The sequence below is a fragment of the Argiope bruennichi genome, chromosome 4 (genome assembly GCF_947563725.1).
Source record: "Argiope bruennichi chromosome 4, qqArgBrue1.1, whole genome shotgun sequence".
Taxonomy (NCBI): Eukaryota; Metazoa; Arthropoda; class Arachnida; order Araneae; family Araneidae; genus Argiope; species Argiope bruennichi.
The window spans coordinates 113,723,118-113,747,066 of NC_079154.1; the positions used below are offsets into that span (position 1 = coordinate 113,723,118).

General features: G+C 30.5%; 1 protein-coding gene across 1 annotated transcript in view; it reads right to left on the bottom strand.

The window, feature by feature from the left end:
• LOC129967033 (pre-mRNA splicing regulator USH1G-like) overlaps window positions 1-23,495 on the bottom strand; it is a 78,494-nt gene extending 54,999 nt beyond the window's left edge. The window contains exon 1 of the mRNA XM_056081669.1: window positions 23,168-23,495. Coding sequence (XP_055937644.1) covers window positions 23,168-23,343 — 176 coding nt within the window. The 5' untranslated portion in view covers window positions 23,344-23,495. The remainder of the gene's footprint in view (window positions 1-23,167) is intronic.
• Between the last annotated feature and the right edge of the window lie 454 nt (window positions 23,496-23,949).

The following is a 23,949-nucleotide window of genomic DNA, read 5'->3' on the forward strand; positions in this document are numbered from 1 at the left end:
GTGTTACACTCTTTTTTTCTTCTTTCTTTCGCTATCGCAAATTTATAATCTGTAGAAATCAATTAGTTTAGGATTAAATGATCAAAAGCAAAGGAAAAAAATTATTAAAACTTTTAATCGTAAATTTATTAATCGAATTATTATTAATTTAATTTTTCAATTAATTTTGATGTTCTAACAGTTCTTTGCCTTTCATAGAAGGTTTTTTTTTTCTTCTGTTTATTACCATGTATCTATCTTTCACTTTAAATAAGAAATTTTAAAATGTGCAAGATGTTATTTATGGCGTGAACAAACATCGAAAAAATGTGATTTTTTGCTTACTTATTTATTCTTTGCTATTGCAAATTTATAATCTGCACAAATGAATTCGACTCGGATTCGATGATCAAAAAGCAAAGGATGAAAGTTATTAATACTTTTAATCGTTAATTTATTAATCAAATGTCATGATAATTTAATTAATTTTGATAATCCTGCCATTCTTTTTTTCAATATAAGTTTTTTGTGTTTACAATCACGTGTTTTCTCTTGCACTCTAAATTAAAATATATACATATTAAAATGTGGTAGGTGTTATTTATGGCGTGAAATAAACATAAAAAATATAAATTTTTTCATCAAGTCGAACATTGGATTTTGTTAAAATTTATTATTATTTTCTTGGAGGGGGGGGGGGCATTTAAGCTCATTTTTGCAGAGGAAGGGTAATTTTGAACATTTGAAGCTTGTTCACTCGCCACAAGTAGTTCCTTTTTTTAGAGCAATAATACACTTTGCATTTTCCGTTATTTAAATTACGATGAAATGAATTGTTTTCTACCTTTCCGCTCTCTTTCAAAAGAAAATAACCCGTAAACTTTTCTCTATCTCTCTCTTTCTTTTCCAAATGAGAAAAGAACCGTTCTTTTAAGAATGAATTAAATTATAAAAAACATGTATATAGTTTTTTTTATTAAATGAGAATTTTTTAACTAATAATATACACTTTATAAGCATGAGCACTGAATCATGCAGAGTTTAATACTAAACAAGTAATTGATACTGAAATGAAAGCATTCAACCTATAATTAGCCAGATAATTGAAATATAACTCTCTAGTCAGAAGTTCTCAATCAGGTTCAAAGCATCATTGTAATCACAATCTCCAATCCATCAACTTGACATGAATCCTTTTACCTTATGTTATTTACATTGATTTTTTTGTGGTCACACACACAATGCTCTACTAATTGCTTAATACATACATTTTTTTCGAAAGCAATAGATTTTAAGTTGAATGAACCATGATAAGTTCATGAATACTGATTGATAATATTGATTGATTATTTATTGTTTTGCAACCTTATGCTCTTTCGTGGAAAATTAGTACTACTACAGAAAAGTGAATGTAAATTTCATCTGTTATACAACGATTAAAAACTTCTAAAGATCTAATAAAAATTATCAATAATTTTACTAATCTTAAAAGATTATTTTCTTTAAAATTATAAACTGAAGAAATTTAATCCTCTTAAAATATGAATTTTCCTTTTTTTTTTCTTTTCTTTTTTTATTTATTTTTGAATTCTTACTGGTTTGTGAAATCGCTTCATTAGATTATCATAAGATTTTATTCCCAAATTTCTAAAAAAATTTTAATTATACCTTTTAAAAAATTATTTTTCTTATGGTGATCTTATTTATAGTTTAACTGATTGCTATTTAAAAATATTTATTCTTATTATTGCCATATTAGGAATAATAGCGTTAGACAGCAACATAATACATTCTTTTAAAAAAATCCAACTATCTACAAACTATAACCCTCCGTTAATTACAATCAGTTTCGTATTAAAATAGTCGCAATATATCTCAAAGATATAAAATCTACTCTGTATTATGTCAATCCTGCTGTGATAACTTTTCCCTTTTAATTACAATTACCAGACTCAATGAGAATACAAATGTTGAATTCTGTAAGAAAAATTCAAGTTATAATGTTTAAAGAGCAACTAACAGATGCAGATCTTATGCATACCTAGCAGATATTGCAAATAACGGAAGGATAAGGGCATGTCAGAATCTAATAATTTTTAGAGTAGAACACAATGACGCGAGAGCTAAGGACGATAATTAAAGAGATGTTAATCGGGGAATTAAGTGAAAGTAAAGTGTACACCAAATAAAACATACAAGTATAATGAAATACCAATTATCGATAGTTCAATAGTACATTTCCAATGATGATGATGATGATGTGTTCGCGTTACCACGGAAAGGGGTTGCAGTAGCTTCTGAGGGTAGAGACCCCTGAGCACCCAAGGGCAGAAGTCTGACTTCTAGCTCATATGAAGATGAAACTCCCACATTCGCTTGCACAGCCCCTTTTTACAGGGGGCACATTCATACACCTCATAGATAGAACACAGGTGAAAAACAACCATGCCCGAACCGGGACTCGAATCCAGGACGTCCCGCTCACGGAGAAGACGTGCTACCCCTATGCCAGAACGCTGGCAAATCATGCATTTATGATGCAATATCAAAACTGATGAAAGTTTGACAAAAAACTTGCATTTTAAATGATCCAGCAAAGTCCCTACAAGTAAAGCCAGCTTTACTGAGACAAAACCAACCTGAGTAACTCTGATACAAATCCAGATTTATCAGATCATCCGCATATAATCAAATCTCAGCTATTCCATTTCTTATCTGAGTTATGTTTTGGCTTCATATGAATCTTGGTTCCGATATCGTCATCCAACTCGGCCCTTTATACCGTTTCTGAAACAAGCCTTCGCCGATCGAACTTAAAATTCAAGTCAGCAAAAAGCACGTCATTTCATCCGATTTCCTCCAAGTACATTCAACTAGCTAATAATCTCTCATTCTACTTCTAAAAGTCAGCTCTTTGTGCTTCTCCCAGATCAAGATCAGGCCGTGACTCTCATGGGTGAAGCGTCTCTTGCACCCACCAGCAAGGCCACTAGCTGGAACGATTTCGCATAATACCCCCAAAGCCCGTGTCCTTGAGAGAGGATGGACGCAACATTGTTCCCAAAGAGATCTGTGGCATTGTGCTTTAACAATGCTTAAAGACAATCCTTATTATGGAAAAAGGTTCCTTTGAACTCGTTGCCATAAAGAGCATTGCTTGATGACTATTTTAAAGGAAAGTAGGGGTGGCTCTTCAGTTTTTTTTGACTTTTTACTTTCCGGTCTTAAAGTGCTCACTTGACTACTGTTTTGGAATAAATTTGTTGATAAATTATCTCGTGAAAGTTCATTCAATCTAGAATGGGTAATGTTTTTTGTGTGTCATTACACGTAAAGGGATGTCTTTAACATTGGGAACCAAATTGCGTGAGCATACAGATAAAATGCTTTTGCTTTTAATGGTTGTGTTTTAGTTTTGGTGGTCTTTGTTTTAGGTTACTAGGGCTTCTACAACTAAGAGATAAAATTAAGTAATTTATAATAAATGTAATAAGCAGTAAGGAATAATTAGATGAATTATAATATGATCTTTATTCTGGAATTTTGAAATTAATTTATCTGTTTTACTTTTTTATCTTAAAATTCTTGAACTTGAATCTACGCTGTTGAATGAAATTAATTCAAATGACATCAAATTCACAAGATAAACGTATCTGCTCAAGTCAGCAACGATCTAGCTGTAGATCGATTTTCAACATGTGGTGACATTATCTTTCACAATTTTGCGAATGCTTCTGTAGATTTTGATTTCATCAAAATACAGGTGAGATGAAAGAAGGTGGAATAGTTGTTTATTTTTAATTAAACAACTAGATGGATCATCTAACTTGCTTAGAATTAAGAGGCTTTCATGTCTAATATTCTTAATGTAAAAATTATTTGTATATAAAATATTTTAATGCACAAAATGCTTTTGAGGCAGACGATTTTTAAAAAGCTTCCATATTAATAAACCAAATGAATAATTGCTTTAAATTGATAATCGTCTGCTTTTTTTTAATGTTCTTCCAGAATGTTGCTAATGTGTTCTGGCAATTCTTTTCGTATTCTTATTTTTCAACAACTAAAAATATTGTTACAAATATCCCACAAATTATCTTTTAAAACCAATAAAAACATTGTCAAAAACAATTTTAAGAAATGAAATAGATATATCAAATAATACAGTTATTGTGATTCAAAATTTCACTATTGCTTTGCAACGGAGTGTCTAAATTTCTCTATTTCAAATTCATCTGCATCTATTTATTTAATTATTCATTAAATTCTGAAAAATTAAAAAAAAATGAAACTGATAATAATAAAAAGGTAACATTTTAAATTTCAAAATGGTGTGATTTTAATGTGATAATTTATTCTGAAGTTATACCTGAAAAAGGGCAAAATATCGGTTAATTTCTAATTAGTTGAATTAATTTTAACATTTTGAAAGTTGACAATATACTTTGTCTTGCCTTAAATAATTAGTGTGCAAAGTTTGGTTGAATTCAGTCAAGTAATAAATAAAAAAATTAACCTAAAAAAATCATTAGTATGTTAAAACTATTTTGAAATGTGAAATGAAATTAACTAATTTATTAAAACAAGAGCCTCGTTGCAGTGCCTACAGCCAGCAAATATCGAAATCTGCCATTGTTTTCTGTGATTGATGATACTTTCTTTTTCAATTTCAGTTTTGCTTTCCCCATTTTTAGTTCTGTTTCATTATTTTGCTTTCTTTCCCCGGTTGAAGTTTCTTATACACTCAACGGAAACAGATTCATTTTTCAGTTTATCTTCCTTTCTTTTTTTAACATTTGTTTACTATTATTATTATTGTTTATCATGCATGAGGTAAACAAAAATAACAATAATACTTTTGCATTTGAGTTGCTAGATTGATTTTTCTACAAACCAAGATACAAAATAACAAATTCGAATACATATTTTATCTTCCGATTGCACGCCTAAGCTGTTTCAACTAAAAAGAAAACCGATTCCAACGCATTAACCAGCAATTCCAAAAATAAAAATTGCATTCTACAGGAAAGTGATCGGAAAAATCCTGAATAATCAGATTGCAAACTTTGTCTTGGAAACAATCGGAGAGTGAAGTTTTTCGAAAAAAGATCACTAATCCTATACATTACGCGAAAAAGATATGATTCACTTTTCATCGAATCAGACAACAAGCAATTCGCGTGCGACAGATTCAGCTTATTAATTGCAAACTGGAGTTCCGCATTGTTTTTCTCACACATCTTCGTGTCCTTTTTATGCAGAAGTCTTTCCCCTCATTCCTTAGTTCCTGACCACTGAGTTACAATCTATAAACCGCATCTGTCTCGAGATTCTCTAATAACAAGGCGTGGTTTGGTAAATGGGGTTGAAGTTGAATGACGGTACATCGAATCTGAATATTGAGGAAATGGAAATTCGTTTCCCAGATTGAGAGGTGTCATAAAAGTATTGTCTGATGGATGCATGTTTCGCTAATGAAGAGGTTTTGAGATATATTTAGGTGATGGTTTTAATCTTTTGACGGTACGGATGAAATCGAGGAAAGTTATTAGAGCCCTAATTGTGGGAATATTTCTTTTGCGAGTCTAGCGCTTAAAGGAAAAATAAAAAAGTTAAGAAGTATTCGTTAAACGATTTGTACAAACACGAAAGCTTTTAACGAAATAGGAAATGAAACAAAATCACACGTTCGTATTTAGAATCAATTTCTTGAAATGTAATCACTTAAATCACTTGAAATTTAATAATTTCAAAATGATCACAAAATTCAATGAGGCTTAGCATTAAGATGTTTCAGACTTCCCTGAGGCAGATGAAACACATTTTTAACATTATTTGTGTCTATCTGTAAATAATATCACTCAAATACGTTTTCAACCAAACACGCTTTGACCAAATTCATAGATTTCTATTGAATTTTGAACGAAATCCATTCACAGGAGGTTTATCTGGCCTGTTCGAGTACAAATGTACTCTTTAACTACAAAATGATAAGTGATAGGTAGAGATTTGGTACATAGGTTTAGTGTCTAAATTATGAAATAATTAGCAAATTTTTAACCAAATCCGTTAAAGGGTTTGACCATCTGTCTGTCTATATTTTCGCAAGCATGTAAACGCAATAACTCATATGTCATCTTGTGACTACAACTATAGTTATGTGTCGAATTTTGGTGTCAATCAGCCAGCAAAAAAAGGCGTCCAAAATACATAATCTCGCAAAAAAATTCATTCCAAAGAACGATAATTACTTCGTAAATATAATAAAATAAAACTTCATCATTATCGTTCGCCAATGTTATATAATGTGTTCCCGGCTTTATCCAAGGTCCAGAATTATATGCAGAAAAAGGGGGATTAGAGAATACGCAAGAAAAATTTGTGGAAATCGCTCACTCTGGTTTTCAGAGTAGAAAAATTACTTTTTTTTATCCAATATCATAGGATATCTTCATTCAAGACAAGCAATATCTCATATCATTCTTCCCATATTTATTATTTATCTAATGTGTTTTTCATACTTCCATATTTATTATTTATCAATTGCATTTTTTCATAATTTCTATAATTGAAGTGCAAAATATTGGCATAATTGAAAGAATAAATAAAAATAGACAGTCGAATCAGCCGACTTCCTTACTTTGTGCAAAACAAAAAGAGAGAAACAATTCATTTCCAACAGAAAAGGAAATTTTTATGGAATCGAATTTATCTAACCATTTCTAATAAACTTTGAGAATGGGAAAATAGCCATTCGCATATTTAACAGACAACATTTACAACGCAATAGTTAAGAGACTGTAGATTGGTTGTCCTGATGTAGGTGCAACTTTAGCATCAGCTCCAAAAACAATCAGTTATCATTTATATAAATAGTCAAAATATCTAATACAAAAATTGTAAATTATAACATTTAAATAATAAGTTATTTTTTTCTTTTAATGTATAAGTGTGTCACATTTTTTTTTCTTTAAACCATAATAGTTTGAACATTTGAGTTTACTATTAAAACAGAACTTTCAATATAAAAGCTTCTGCAAAATGGATAAAACCAAACTGAAAATATTTTTCGTAGCAATAAAGTACTTTTTGTGTGTAAAAATGTCCTTTTTAGTATATTATATATTTTTTGAATAAATTAAAAAACGTAATTTCCAAATAAGTAATATCATAATTCATTGCACCCGATTTCAATTAAAGTTATCATACAAAGAATTTAATTCCTTCCTGGAACTTTGTTTTACATTTTTAGAAAGTAAATTAATTACAAAAATCAGAGAGAAAAAATAATTATCTTTATGATTGAAAAATAATATGATCGTAAAATGATGCAGAAAGTAAAAGAGGTTTCATACAGAGTCATTGAATGTCTGGTTTAAATATCCAATGTCTCTTATTAATTCTCCAATAAATTAATCGTCGAAAATCGAAACCTAAACCATTGTCTTATATTGGTACTAGATATTCAAAATCACGACGACTTTTCATCTGTCGTCACATGCATGTAAGAGCAATAACTCGTGCGTTATCTTTTGACTACAGTTGCAGTTCCGTGTTAAAATTTTGTGTCAACCGGCAAGCAGAGAGGCGCCCAAAATACATATTCTCGCAGAGGATTCATACCAAAGATCTATACTTTGTAATCACCATTCACAACTGCCATGCAAGATATTCCTTATTATATTCGAATTTCACCCGTTTATGGCATGAAAAATCTCTCTCTTGAAAGGATGCTCTTGTGAAAAAAATTCGAACAGACCTAATCTAAGAAACAGAAGAGCTTCGGACTTAGAACGGTTGTCCTCCAAAGACAAAGCCGGCCTCCCACCCATCTTCGGGATCATCCGAGCGTTAAGTTGGTCTTCTTTTAACGGACATTTTCTCCTTCTTCCTGTTGCGGGCATATGAGGTACCGTGCTAATTGTTTACTAAGGCACGCAGGCCTGCTGAATTTAGAAACGAGTTTGGGATCGGCTTTAATTACATTAACGAATCTGCATTTCAGTTTTTGATGGTCGTTGAAGCTTCCGCCAGGAAGTGGAGGAAGCCGAGAGACGTCTGTATTTGCTCTTGGTTGTCTCCAAATCTTGAGTTGTTTACAATGATTAACCCTCAGTTAGCCGCGATCATTTGCATTTTTAAGTAGTCTCGGTGTTTTTCTTGAATCTATTTGTTTTGTATGCTTAATTGGTTTTGCTAAGATTCCTTTATAAATATAATAATTAGTCTTAATGAAAATACAAATGCCTCTCCTTAAAAAAATTCAAATTGTTATCTAATTTGAAACCACAAAATTTGTGTTTGTTAGATAGAAATTTCATGAGTATCTATACAGCGACTAAACGGAGCATTATGTTGATCATATAGCATAATCGCAGAATATAAGGCAAATTTTTCAAAGGTTGAAGTTTAGCAAATACTTTATAGAGAATTAGCCGCCAATGGCGATCAGCTTGTCTGCCCATATTATTGACTTTTAGATTGTTAAATGATTAATATGGAACGCATTTTTGAAAATTTCACTGTTTCGATGGGACTGAAAAACATGATTAGAATGGAAATCAAAGAATGTCAATATTTCAAATTAAAAGTGGAAGTGAAAATCCTAGTTCGAAGTTACTATCAAAAGGAAACAATTTTTTAAAAATCTTAACAATGACAAAAATACTCGATTGCATCTTTTAATGGATGAGTTTGAATTTAAACATAAGATTAAAAGCATTATAACTGACTGCATATTAGATTACTTATAGAAATGAAAGTGATATCGTTAAAAAGGTAATTTTTTTGAATTTTAAGGAAATACAATAACATTTCCATTTCATACTTAGTTAAATCATGGCGATTGCACATCTGGAGACGTTTAAGCTTTTTTTGGCATTCGATTAAACTTTCTGTTTGACGTCTATTTCTTGATTCCTTTTACATCTTGTTTTCTCTAACTGCATGGAATTTAGAGGGACGCGGTGTGCAATCACCAGAGTATCACTAATAATAAGTAAAAAAATTAACCCTTTAAAGGGTCATTTTTTTTCTAGTCATATTATGTTTAAATATTTTTAAGCTTGAAATTAGAATAAGAAAAGGGATTCATTTAGCTTATTAGATAAATTTAATTTGATTACTTAATTAATTTGGTTAATTAATAATTGACAAACCAAGACGCATCATTTTGTGTGAGATAAAGAACTAAAGCATCTAAGTTTCTGTTTTTCGAAAAAAATTTATCAGAACTTATGCCAACCTACATCATTTCATACAAAGATTGATAAATTTGGTGGGAAGCATACTTCCCACGGCCATAGAAAGGATTAAATGAAGCAGTTAGATGCATTCACGTAATGACTTTTTTACATTTGACTGTTGCCATTCTGCAATAAGTAATAAGAGTGATTTTTGTGACACGTACGCTAACGCTTTATATAAATAGATTGTGTTGGATGTACCTTGTAATCAAAACCCCATTCTGTTTTGAGTAGCATACGTGCTATTCAATTTAATCAAGGTCACCATCTTTGATCTTGAGGCACCAGATACGTGGCGTGATCGGAATTAAAATATTCTTAATCGGAGCACTGTAGACCAGAGGTCACAAGAACGCTAAATCTAGGTGGTATGCACTTCTGAATAGGAATAACGCTAAAAAAAAGTGCTAAAAAGGAACAGTAGTGAAGCCAGAATAATAGCCCACTTAGTATGACCATAATTCAGTTGTTATCAACTACAATCCTGATGCATATTAAACAGTATTAAATATTCAAGTAATATAAAAATGCAATATTCTACATTAAAAATTATTGATTATTAGTTATTCTATTAATAAATGCATATAGGTAATAAAAAGTTCTAAGGTAAAAACCATGATCACTGTGCTTTATTAGAATATCATTATTATCAGCGCCATTGGTTTTCTTGTAATATGAAACCGATACCACTGAAATTTGAGTTTTTATATCTACTGATTATTTTTCTCCATATTGCTCTGAGTATGGGTTAACTGATATTGCTCTGAGTTAGTGTACTGAAATTCTATCACTTTAAGTATTAAATGTGATGAAAGTGCTTTCATTAAAAAAAGAAATTATTAAACAGATGCTCAGTGATGAAATCGGAAGAAATGCTGTTGTCTTCCTTTCGTCGTTGTTGTTGCCATGCTGTCAAAATCAATGTAGATGGTACAAAAACGACCGTTCTTTGTAACTTCTTTATTTTCTTCTTCTAATCAGTCATAACTGTTGAAAATTAATGTATTTGAAAAGTATGATACTATTGAAGAGCAATTGCCGCAGGGGCGGATTTCCAATTAATCAGATATCTAGGGTTATTTAGTTAAGGAAGTATGCAAGCGAGTCGATTAGAAAAAAAACATTATTAGCCTAATTGCTAAGTAACTAAATTTGTGAAATATACAAATCCTTTGAATTACAAAATATGCAATGCGTGTTTACAATTATTTATCTATACTTATAATAAAGCTCAATGTGTGTGTGTGTGTGTGTGTGTTGGCGCTCTACAGGCAAGGTCATTTGACATACAGCTATCAAATTTGGTACATGTATACCTTAGAGGTCGGGAATGTGCACCTGGGGTCCCTTTTTCTGAAATTTTAATTAGATTTTTAATTATTAATTAAAAACTAACTTTCCCGCCAAAAAAATCTTTCATTTTCCCCACCGCCAAATGAGTAAGGCTTCAGTATTTTTTTCTCCCAACAGTAATAAGGCTAGGGTTAACGTTTTTCGGCGGATTATTTCAAACGATTCTGTTTATTTTCTTAATGTTTTATGCATTTAAAATTAAACATTGTTAATTAATCCATGTTTCAGATTCATTCTGAAGTACTTTTGAATTAAAATAACAAAGAATAAAGGAAATTAAAAATGTATAATCTGCATAGCGTTACCCCAACTGGCGTAGAAAAATTCACGCATTTGCGTTACCGTAATTGGCGAAGAAAATTCACGCATGCTCATTGTGTTCCGATTGTTGCCATGACAACCATTATCAACGGACGATTTAAATTATTTTTAGGTTAGTTGCATGCTTTTGTAAGTAAATTGTATTTATGTTAGTTATATATTTTTTGTACATGCTTATAGTTTTAAGTACATCGTTTTTTAAGTAGTTTTTTTAAACCTGTTTTTAGACCGATTATTTTAAACGATTCATTTTATTTTCTTAGTGTTTGATGCATTTAAAATGAAACATTGTTAATGAATCGATCTGTTCATGATGAATCTGAGAAAATTTTGTTGACAAATTCTTGAGATATTACATAAATTAAGAAAGATATTCTTTAGTGCCCATAAAGTGTAAACGCTCAGTGACTCTATTATCAGTAATCATATTATTAAAAAAAATGCTTTGTTTCAGTAAAAAATTTTATTATATTAATTGCAGATTAATCATTTACACTTTAATTTAAAGCATAAATTCTACGAGGGGTAACAGAAAATTAGAGAGATACATATCACGTTATGACTGAAGGCCTATATAATATTATGAGTGAATTATATGACTATCAAAATTTGAAGTTTTAAAATATTTTGCTGAAGAATCTATTAAAGTTGGAATTGCGTAAAATATTTAATGGTACGACCGGAGTTTAACCCCCTGCTTTGCGCAATTTTTAAAAATCGCCAACAACGGCCTAGCGAAATGTTCAAAAGCAAAGGAGCATATGTTCAATTATAGTGCATAATAAAGATTGCCAGCTTTGGCGCGTTATTGCAACTTGGCGAAGCAGGGGGTTAAACTCCGGTTCAACCTATTTAATTATTAAAATTTACACGAACATTAAGATTGGCGAACCGGATGGTCGCCAAAGGCGGCTAGTTTATAATATATTGAAATATTAGTTACCATTTGAATGGTTATGTTATATTCTACTGCACGGATCATAAAGGAATTTGAATGTAGTATCTCTTTGAAATGTATTTATCCATTATAATAACTAAATGCTTTTTGTATATTAGGAAAAAAAATCATTATTAATTATGATTAATTTTTTTAGAACTTTATTGCTTTTATAAGTTTTTCCATAATATGTATATATAATAAAAAGTAAATAAATATATATTATATTTTTTCACAGAGCTATTAAAATAAAATAATAAATTTAAATAATCCACTAACATATTCATTGCGAAAAAACAAAAGTGTCTGGAAAAGTGTTTCATGTTCATGAATATTTGTTTTATGACTTCATTTAGGAATTGTGACCCAAAATGAAAAGAAATTCCTGGATTAGAAGAATATTCGAAAAACGAACCTCTTTTTGTGTGCTTGTGTCTCTGTTGGATAAAAAAATTTGCGTCATACATATGAAAATCCTAGATGTTACAAGTACGCCCAACTTTTTTCACAAAATACATCCCACTTTTTTTTCATGAAATATGTTCATCTTTTCCATGAAAAAGCAATATTTTTTTCCCATAAAGAGCAGTACCAGATCAAATTTTCTTGGGACTCTAATTTAATATAAATCTAACGGAGAATAGGGACCCAAAACACTATATAAATATAACGATTTTAATTTAATCTTTATGAAAGTAATTGTAAGTGGAACAGTTTGTCAAACTGAAAAAAACAGAATGCTAAATTGCAGACCACTTTCTAAAACGTTCATTTTAGTATATGTCGTATATATTGCTCAATTGGGATTTAAAAATAATTTTAAGCGAATGAATAAAAAAATTCCTTAGTAAAATCTAAATAAGATCTATTAATAAAATCGGGCACTTTGTAAAATTATGAAGCATTGTATTTTTTTAGAATTATAAAATACCATAGGATTTGCAAATGATAATTAATTAGGAATTTTTTAAAAATAATACTCTAAAATTGATTTAAATAATACTTTATTTCAATTTGAATAGGTTAGATAAAACGGTCTTTAAATGAAGCATTAAAATACGTAACTTTTAGAATACCGCAAAAAATCTCGAAGATCAGAGATTACAAAGGTTTTGGGTACCATAAGAAATTGCCTTTCTTTGCCTATTTTATAATTCGGCCTTGATTATGGACCAGGATCCGATTTGATTGTAATTTATAGACAGTCCCTAAGAATAAATAGGAGACCGAGAATTATGAATTATCCGCCACGAAAATAAGTCAAGGGTCACGGACAATACGCGTCTGATTGTAGTGAACTTTTTCTTGAGACATTTCTAAGTCATCTTTCGGAAACAATGCTTCTACTACTGGACGTTGAACTTCGAATTTTTTTTCCCTCTACCAATCAAAACCAAAGCGAAAATAAACGGCGTTCATTTTGTCGTAAATTGTTCACTTTTATTGCAATTTTTTTTTCTCTTACGCAGCTCGCTTTCCTTAATCGTCTGCTTTTATTTTTGTCTTACAATATAAATAAATATTTAGCTTTTCTCTGTAGGATATGGCAACAGTTGTCTTAGGGGCAATCGCGGATTTCGCTTATTTTGTTTGGTTCGTAACCGGAAACGCGAAACCTATTTTCGGTGTTATTTTGTTGAATAAAAAATCCATAACTTTCAATTCCCTCGGAGAAAGAAATGGGTAACTGATATTGTGACGCATATTTTGGTGGTGTAACAAGGTTACTTGGTTCCGTTTCTTTCCGGAAATACACTGTTTTTTATTCAATTTTTTTCTTTTCCACTTACTCGAGATGAAAGTTTCTGCAGAGTAGGCTAAACGAAATCTGAATTGCAGGAACTTTTTAATTCTTTTTGTTCTTATTTTATGCAGTTGATTGGTTTTCTGATTTACAACTCCGTTGTTCTTCTCGTAATTTAAAAATTTTATGTGTCAAAAGTAATTCATAGATAAGGAACGATTTTTTTACATAGATGGCACTCGTAAGTTTTAGGATTTAAGACAGAGTTTGGGAAGGAGGGGGGGGGCATATTAAAGAGACCAGTTGTTCCCGATTATACCGGAACAAAAATTTTGACTCTTTGCCTCACATATCTCGATTTGTGAATAGAAATATTTTGAATTAAATCTTTTCAAAGAAATCACCTAAAATGAAATAAAGCATTAAGTTTTGAAAAATTCTTGTTCTCACAATTTCGCTACTACATTTATAATACTTTCGCTCAATTTTAGTAATCAACATTTTTTACATTGATGCCTCTTTTTTAGACATACTTAGCAATTTTAATCAGCAGTTGAATGACGAAGACACTTGAGACTAAGTTCCTCCCTCCAAATTTCCACGCCTTAGCAGATGGAGGATGTTTGTCGTTCAACGTCAAATTAAACGAGTGAGAACCCAAATATGCGGTGTAATTTCAGCAAAAGAAGATTCCGAAATTAGAATTCTGTCCAAAGTCGAGATTCAACCAACAGACCACCAAGGTACCTTCAACAATATCGCTTCATTTTTTAAAAATTCCATTGAATATTTCTAGACTCTGTTATGCTTCGGCTACTGCTATTATTAAAGTCATTGCTTAAGTGATCAAAGGTCTCAATTTAACTGGAAGAGTTCTCCGTTTTTGAAATCCATAAGACTTGTGCCATCTAGCTTATTTTATTTTTGTATTATAAGATTCATATTCAAACAGCTAAAGACATTCCAAAAGTGGTAGCTTTTGAATTAGAAAAAAGAAAACCTCGCTTGATTTATTAAAATCTGGATTTTTTTATATACCATTGTATTAAAAGATGATCAAAAACACTTTTGTTGTTTGGAAGCATCTTCAGTCAAAACTAAAAATGAAATAAAACTAAAATTCACCCGCTTAATTGATGAAAGTATGAATTCCGGGAAAAAAAAGTTACACACACACACACACACACACACACACCAAAAAAAAAATTATCGATAGATGAGTCTACAGCATCTGCGGAACGAAACCACTGAAATCGTAATTATATAATTGCAACGAAATTATCCTGACCTATTGCATAATTACACGGCAGTAATTGACAGCATAATTAAACGAAAATCGATAAAGAAAAATGTCATTAATAGTAGAGTGAAAGAAGATGCCATACAGAAATCAAAAACATGCAATTTGAAACTTACAGAATGTTGCATACTTTTACTAATCAACAACTTTTTCAATGGCAGCTTTGAGTATAAGACATGTTTAGTTACTTTGACACTCAATGCATACTATAAAATCAGCGGAAGAAAAGGAAAAAAAAAAAAAAAGGGCGTCTCTTACAAGCAATATCTGTAAGAAGAAAGTTAACAACATCGAATACCGAATATCAGAATATTCTTTTGCGCGGGAAGTGCGTTGCCATTGGCAACGCTATTTGCAGGCGTTGCCAATTCGTTTTATGATAACTAATCTTACCTTTAATTAAAAGATATTGCAAAGTCGATTTTTTTTTCTTCGAATTTATCTCTTTATGCCTTCCATACTCTGGATATAAAATGTGGTTTTAATTTCTTTACCTGTTTTAGCTATAGATGGTACCAAATAGAGAAAATTATTCATGGTTCTCAGTATTTTCACAGTGTTCATTTGAAAGAGAGTAAAATAAATAAATAAAAAGTCATTGAAAACTTAACTAATAATGTAATAGGATAATATATATGATAATATTCGATATACCATTATATAAACCATCGCATCATACCTGCACGAAATGTGTTTTTCGTTAAAAATCAATTCATCATAATACAAAGCAAATGAATATTGTATAACAAAGAAACCGACAATCGAATATTTTTCCTATTCGACAATAAACGTAAAAAGCAGAATCAAGCAGATTTTTTTTTTAAAAAAAGGCATGGGAATTTAAATTATTAATTCTTATCAATTTGGAAATACATTAAATGAAAAAAACTATATACCTGCGTTTTGAAAAATGATAGAAATTCTTCAAAAATCTTTTTGAATAAAAGAAAAAAAGAATTGAAAAAATGTTGATAAACGAATCCATAAAAGAGAGAAGCATATGATTAATTCTATTCAATAATCAAAAATTTCGAATTACATTCAAAATTGCTCATGTCAGATTACAACACATGTGAGTAATAATAACAAATCCCGTGCATTTTTGGATCTTTCATCAGAAGAGTAAGGGTAGATTTCCCGCAAGCGGGACAAATCGTCTTATTCAGAACTGCTTTGCTGATAGCTTCTCTGCTATCCATACATTGCGACTAATAAAGCTGTTTGATAAGTAGATATTATTCCAAAGTTATTAGCTTATCAGTCCGAAGAAATCGAAAGCTATAGATAGACCTGTGCTTTGAAAAAATAGTTGCAATTCTTTACAAATTTGTTTGAATAAAGGGGGGAAAATGAAAAAATGTTGATAAACGAATCCATAAAAGAGAGAAGCATATAATTAATTCTAATCAATAATCAAAAATTTCGAATTACATTCAAAATTGCTTATGTCAGATTGCAACACATGTGAGTAATAATAACAAATTCTTGGTATTTTTAGATCCTTCATCTTTGATAGATAGATATTATTCCACTGGCCTATCAGTAAGAAAAAATCGAAAACAATATACCTGTGCCTTGTGAAACAATGGCAATTCTTTACAAATTTCTTTGAATAAAGGGGGGAAAAAATGAAAAAAATTTGGTAGATGAATCCATAAAAGAGATTAGTATGCAAATTTATTCCATTCAATAATCAAAAATTTCGAATTACATTCAAAATTGCTCATGTCAGATCACAAAACTTACGAGTAATAATATCAAATTCCTAGCATTTTTGGGTTCTTCATCTGTGATAGGCAGATATTAAACCAAAGTTATTGACCTATCAGTCAGAAGAAATCGAAAGCAATATAACTGTACTGATTTCCCCTCGAGATCGGCTTAGCTGGAAATTTAGTAATATTTAATTCCAATCGATAATCAAAAATTTCCAATTACATTCAAAATTGCTCATGTCAGATTGCAACAAATGTGAGTAATAATAACAAATTCCTAGTATTTTTGGATTATTCATCTTTGATAGGCAGATATTAAACCAAAGTTATTGGCCTATCAGTCCGAAGAAATCGAAAGCCATATAACTGTATTGATTTCCCCTCGAGATCGGTTTAGCTGGAAATTGAGTAATAAAATGTTATTGACGCCAAGGACATCATTAGACGAAGGCACACGAAAACGTGCGTGATGAGACTACAAACTATAAAAAGACGTCGCAAATGATGAAGACAGGATTAGGACGAAAATAACGGGGATAGACTGAATTGGAACAAACCCGGAAATTGTATCCGAGAAAAAGAATTCGATTTCTCTGAACTCCAGGAGGAATAATTGAGTGATTACAGGGAGTTTTTGGAATGGAAGAGAGATTTTTTTGGTGGAAAAGTTTTTAAGAGATAAAGGATCAAAGGTCAAACGAAAGATTAACAAGAATTTAAGGAAAATTTGTTGTATCCTTTGTAATTTTCAATTTAATTTCTATCACGTGGTGTAGCACAAAAAAAAATCAAGATACGCTTACCAAGAAAAGCAACTTAAAAAAATATAATTATTGACAAAGAATATATTTTATAGATGAATTAATAAATTTTTAAAAAAGTACACATTCTCTAAGGAAAACTAGCAAATGATGGCTACTACAACAAAAATCTCAAAACAAAAAGAGAAATTAATTTCTAGTAAAGAAAAGTAAAATATTTATTTTGGTGCTTTTTATTTATATAAAGCAATATTTTTTAATAGATATTACTTTTTAATATAATTTTCTAAAGCGAATGAAATAATCTTAACAAAAATTTGCAGCTTACTTACTAATTTTTATTTTCCCTATTTTAAATTAAATGCGGATTTGAGCAGTATTGTGGATGACTTTCGAATTTAAATATCCGGAAAATGCTTTTACATATTTAAAGAAAATTCTCTCAATAATTTGACGAGACTTTTTATTATGTTATTTGGTCATTTAAATGATATATTTGTTTAAAATTAAAAAAAAAAACATTTAAAAATCCATTTTTATAACCAAATATTTTTTTTATTGATTGCAAAAAGAAATAAAATTCTTCATTTTCTAAAATTGTAAAAAAAATGTAAAATTTTGAAAGTATTTTTTTTTATACCGCCACCCGGATATTGGTTGCTTTCTATACACATCCAATATCGCTGATATTCATAACAATATTTAATAATTTTCATATTTTTAACTGAATTTTGACTATTATCTATCAATTTATTTATCTGCGCATTTTTATATAAACGAAAAGGAAAGTAAATCAAATTCCATCAAAATAAATATGTTCTATAGTAGATATAAGAAGATTATGCATTCGACCGTATCAAATTTTCAACACTCTTTGTTCAAACAAACTTTCCACAAAGCAAATATAAATATTTTCAAAAGTTTGCATCATTTTAAATTGGATTTGATATACAAACAACATATTCATGCTCATATTAGTCTTAGAAAAAAATTTAATTATTTCACAACATCCCGAAAAACATTTAAAAAGTAAACAAATAACTCAAAATAGAGTTACAGACGATTTTGAATGAGAAAAAAAAATCATATTTTAAAAGCATTTTAATGGGATATTTATTCCTTTGTGATTTCTTGAAAATCTGATGTATAATTACGAATGATGGATTAGTTAAAACTTACAAATCTAGAAATAGCGTGAGTATGTATTTTCCTAGAAAAGTACGCTCCGTCATTTCGGTCACTATTTAGGTTTCTCGTGAAATGATAGCTTACGAGGAATCTGAAACAGAATCGTTTGCTTGAACCGTGACTTTTTGCCCGCATCTGTCCTGCCTCATTATCAAGAGTGTAACGAACTGTTTTATATTTAAATGCAGAGTATGAATTTGTGTCTCCTATTTGTGATTATATCGAGTATCCCGTACTTCTTTTAACTCTGATATATGAATTCTCATTATTAATAACAACGTTAGATTAGTCAAACTTTTCTCTTTTATTAGCAAAATATAAAACTTAGTGATATAATTTAAAATTATTTTAATATTATTTAGAATTACATCTTCCACCAGTTCTTTACAAAATTAAATGCTACCAATCAGATCGAATTGTTTTATAACGAAAAACGCTTTGTGATAATAACCAAAATTGTATTTTAGCATCAATATTATTATTGATTTTTTTATTTAAGAAGCATACAAAATAAAATCGATCGTGAGGAATCACTGCATTTTGGACTTTCTTGCATTTTAAAATATGGTTATTCACAATTAAACAAAATAACTGAAAAGCGCAACAAACTAGAGAGATGAAATTTAATATTTTACAAGTTGTAAACCTGCAAAAAAAATCCAGCAGCTGTTTATTGTCTTTATTTGTATATCCAAACGATTATGAATAAGATAATTCAATAAATTAAAACTTTTTTTGAAAGATAAATGAACTAAAGCTAAATGAATTTTTTTTTTCATTTTTATAATTTGTATAGTCGATATGCTCTTTTCATGAGCATGTGCGGACAATAATGTAACTCATAACATCCTACATTCGTGAATTTTGGAGTGTGATCTTTACATCGATATTGAATATCTATGTATAATTTTAAACTAAATTCGTCAATTATTTGTTTATTCTGTTGGCCCATAAAACGATAACCGCAAAAACACAATATGCTAGATTGATGAAATTTGGAATAAAGTTTTATCTCCTTAATTATAAATCTATACCAACTTTTGGCGAGAATCAATCATCTGGAAAAGGTACAAACTGCTTACTAGCTTTTCTTTACTGTGTTACGAAGCTAAACACAAAATGGGTTGTACCGCACTATGTAGAAAAAGAAGATGCGGAAATACTCTCGCTACGTTGTTTCATTGATGTTTTCCGAAGTCTTCGGCAATTTTTAAGCAAAAGAAGGGATTTTTGCACTATTTCAAATACTAAAAAATTATTTTTTTACTGCCTCTAATTTGCTTCTGATCATTTTTTTTTTTTTTTTTCTGAATTGTACAATTTTTGAAAAATTACTTTTGATTCTAAAAACAATGACAAACGCATGCACATAATAATTCGATAATCATATTATTTAATAAAACGTAACTAATGTTATCTAAAATTTATTTAAGATGAGAACAGAATATAGAATAGTAGCAAATCGAACAGAAATTTCATAAAACTAAATTATTGTTTGTTTCAGGATCCCGAGACTAGCACTTTTCGAAGCGTGCACTTCGCTAAGGAGTAGTACGCAAAAAAATAAGCCGTTAATACGTCTCTTAATTCCAAGAATAATCTGAATTCACCCTATTGCTAAATGTAAACATTCCCTTCTTTCAACCTTCCTTTCACCTCTTTTTAAATAAATTGAAATAAACGCTTCCTGACGCATGCGCAAAAGCTCGAAGAGTTTCAGAAACCGAGAATGAACAGTAGTATTATATAAAAACAAAGAATTGAATTTCATATTTATATTATTAAACAAATTTGTCAGATTTTGTAGACCGCGGGGTCTGCGGAGCCAGGGCCGGCCATCTGGTGGGTGCGGCGGATGCTATGCACTGGGCCCCGAGATTGACGGGGCCCCAACATGATCAAGAACTAAAATGACGATATTCCCCATAAGGAACAAATGATTTTTTGCAGCCAGGCCCCTTTATAAAGAAGACCGGCTCTGTGCGATGCCGAAAGGTTGCGAATTCGAAACTCGATACCATGAAAGGCCCTTGTGGATATTAAATTTATAAAGATTCTATCGTCTATTTATTGATGCAGATATGAAGAACACTTCGGATTCAAAGATATCATCCCCTACATCTGACTCATCGTCTGAAAGCTCAATCCCAAAATAATCTTTCCATAATATAAAGATTGATCAAACTAAACTAAACCAGTAACATTCTATAAACCAGTAACTAAAAGTGTAGTGAAGCACTACTAACCTTATAATAAACAATCGTATGAACTTTTCTCTGATGATTTCGTCAACAAAAATTTGAAATTTTTCCTCAAGAAAACAGTATCGAAATAGATCAGAGCAGTCATTATCTGAATTGGAGTAGCATTCCTTTAGCTAAATTGGAGGATATAGCGTTTTAATGACTCTTAAATATGAGAGGGCAGGACGAAGATATCGAAGTCTGCAATTAAGTCACAAGGGCAGACTTTCATAATTTACAGCTTATGATTTGGGAAACAAAGCGCAACAAACAGGCCGTGACTAACGCTTGATGGCACCTTGAATTTCGATGGTTAATGAGATAAAACTGGGGCATTTCTGAAGCTCGTGGCTTTGACCCCCCCCCCCTTTAAGAGTAGTTAGTCTGTTCGCTTAACTAGCTCTGGAAACGAATTAGCATTATAATGACTCCATTGTAAGACTGCTGGACATAAATCACAGAGGCACACTAATAAGATTTCTAAATACCAGAGGATGCATCCTATAACTTTTTATAATTCTTGAGGAAAATTATTTAATTCTTAAATAAACGTTTTATCTGTTGAATGTTGTTGCTGCTGACAAAATTATTTTAATGAAAAATATATGGAAATCTTAAATTTTGAAACTCCAGTTCGAGATGTCGCAGCATGATAAAATATTAATTTTGAAACAGATAATTAGTATTTAAATTAAGCAAATATGATTCTTTGCTGGTCGCATTTTCCGATTAAATTCCTTAAAAAACAATGCATTTGTTTTGATCACTTTGATTAGAAGTTGCGTTTTCAGTAAAGGTCTGTCTATAGTATTTGAATAAAAAATTGAATTATATGTGTTATAAGCTTAAAGTGTGCATGCTACTCAAAATGTCCTTGAAGGACTAACGGAGTGCTAAAGATGAATTGTAGGAAAGATAACAAACTCACCCAAAAAAAAAGGAAACCTTTAATATCATCAGAAAGCGTGTGCATAATAGACAGTTACTAAAACAATGAAAATTATTGCTATAAAATATGCATTAAAATATTTTTTTAATTTATTGAAATTAAATAAAAATTTCACTTAAAAAAAGGATCCGAAAAAAATTTTCGACGTAGTTGTTATTGTTGCCAAATTATCAAGTCATAAATAGAGAATTTATTGAAATTATTGGCGGATATTAGTTTCCAAGTCGATTTTCGAAACTCGTCAAAATTAAGAAATGAAAAAGGTTACTAAATAATTTAATACTTTATTAAAATATTTTTATGGAAATAATTTGATAATGTCTATCTGCATCATACAAACACGGTAATTTTTAACAGCAAATCAAAAGTGATATTCTTAAGAGGAAACATACGACAAAATTGTGGAGAAAGCACAGTTTTAGGGGTACTTCCATAATATAGAGAAGAAAATCTAAGATATATTAATAAAAAAGTATCTTTTTAATTCGTGTTTTTTTAATTTAATATAAATGTACTGTTTTGGAGGAAAAACTATAATAGAAAGAAAGATGAATTTTCAAGTTCATTTATTTTTTACATCACTTTCAAAAAATTAATTTTTCAGTGACACCGATTTCCCTTTCGTGCGCTTTTCTTTTCTCTCTTTTTTTAAATCCATTTTTCAGAATTAAATTTAAACACAGTTTGTGACAATGCTTTTTATCATTTTAATGAAATTCAAATCAATGTTACTATTTCATCAAACTTTTCAAAATTCAAATTTTTATTAAAAAATATAATTTATTTATATTCTAATAAAAAAGATTAGAGATATTACTTTAAAACTCTTGTAACTCAGTTAATCTAATTAGTTCCCCTAGTGGATATTTTTAAAACCTGAATTAAAGCTCTTAGCTCTATTTTAAGCTCCATTCTTAGCTCTATATTAAATAGTAATTTGCATCTCTTGAAAAATTTCCATTTTTCAACTCACATGGTTTCTAAATCAAGCAAAAAAATTGCTTTCTTTGAACAATAATTTCAAAATAGCCTTTTTACTTTCTCTTTTATAAATATTATAGTTTTCAAGCCTGTAAATTGCATGATATGAAAATCTTTATGAATAGAATGAAACGGTTGCTGCAATCAAGACAGATAAATAAAGCCAGACACAATATCATATTACAATGTTCGAACAAAAAAATTCGCATTTTTGCCTTTTTTATTTTCTTTTTTTACCTGGTTTCTAAATAATGAGCATTGCATAATGAACTAAAAGCATATTTCTTTCTAGACAAAAATTTATGCGACGCGCGCTGTTTTGGTAGAAACCAAACAGCACGAGCTTAGTAAACATCAAATATTTCCCAAAACTATACAAAGAATCACTTTGTTTCCCATAAAAAGAAAACTGGGATTCCAAAGCAACAGAAAGGCGGAACCGCACACTCACCCTCTTCCCACTATAAGCCTGAGCGCATCCAGGTTTCCATAATAGGCCGCCCACAGGGTGGGGGTCATTCCGTCCTCGTCGGGGGCATTGCAATCCTTGCGGGTGGCATCCCTCAACAAATCCAGAAATCCATCACGGGCCGCACGGTGGAAGCGATCCTTGTCCAATCCCGACATGCCGAAATCAAACAAATATAACACACACGAGCAAAAAAAAAGGTGAATTTACGAATAACTCCGTAACGGTTCGTTTTTCGGAGGTGGTTCACCACCGGGTATCGTTCGCTGTATCCATGCCGGTTCGTTTGTCGCGTGTTCGGCCGAGCGAATGGAAGTTTCTATACTGACAATTCGTAGTAGAGTGTATTGTGGGTTGCCCTCGTCAGTCACCGGAGACGTTTATTTTGGTTTTTTGTTGTAGCGGCCTTTCGCCAAAGTTGGCGCCGCTGGGAGGGAGATATGGATAGAAAGCATATATGGAGGGAAATTCAAACTGAAAACTTTAATGCGGATAGAAGGCAAGAGTAATCGTTCGGTAGTAGAACCCTTTAAAAACGTTTAGCACTTTTACTATATTTCAGTTCAAAATAAATACAGGGGAACCGGTGAATCCAAAGCTGCAGACCTTCATAGTTTTTTTCAAAAATAAATATAATAAATTAAGTAATAAATTCCAAATAAATTAATATAATAAATTAAATAATCAACTCCCAAAAATTAAATAATAAATAAATAAATAGTTCTCAGCATTTTGGGATATGATTGCACAATAGAACTTTAAAG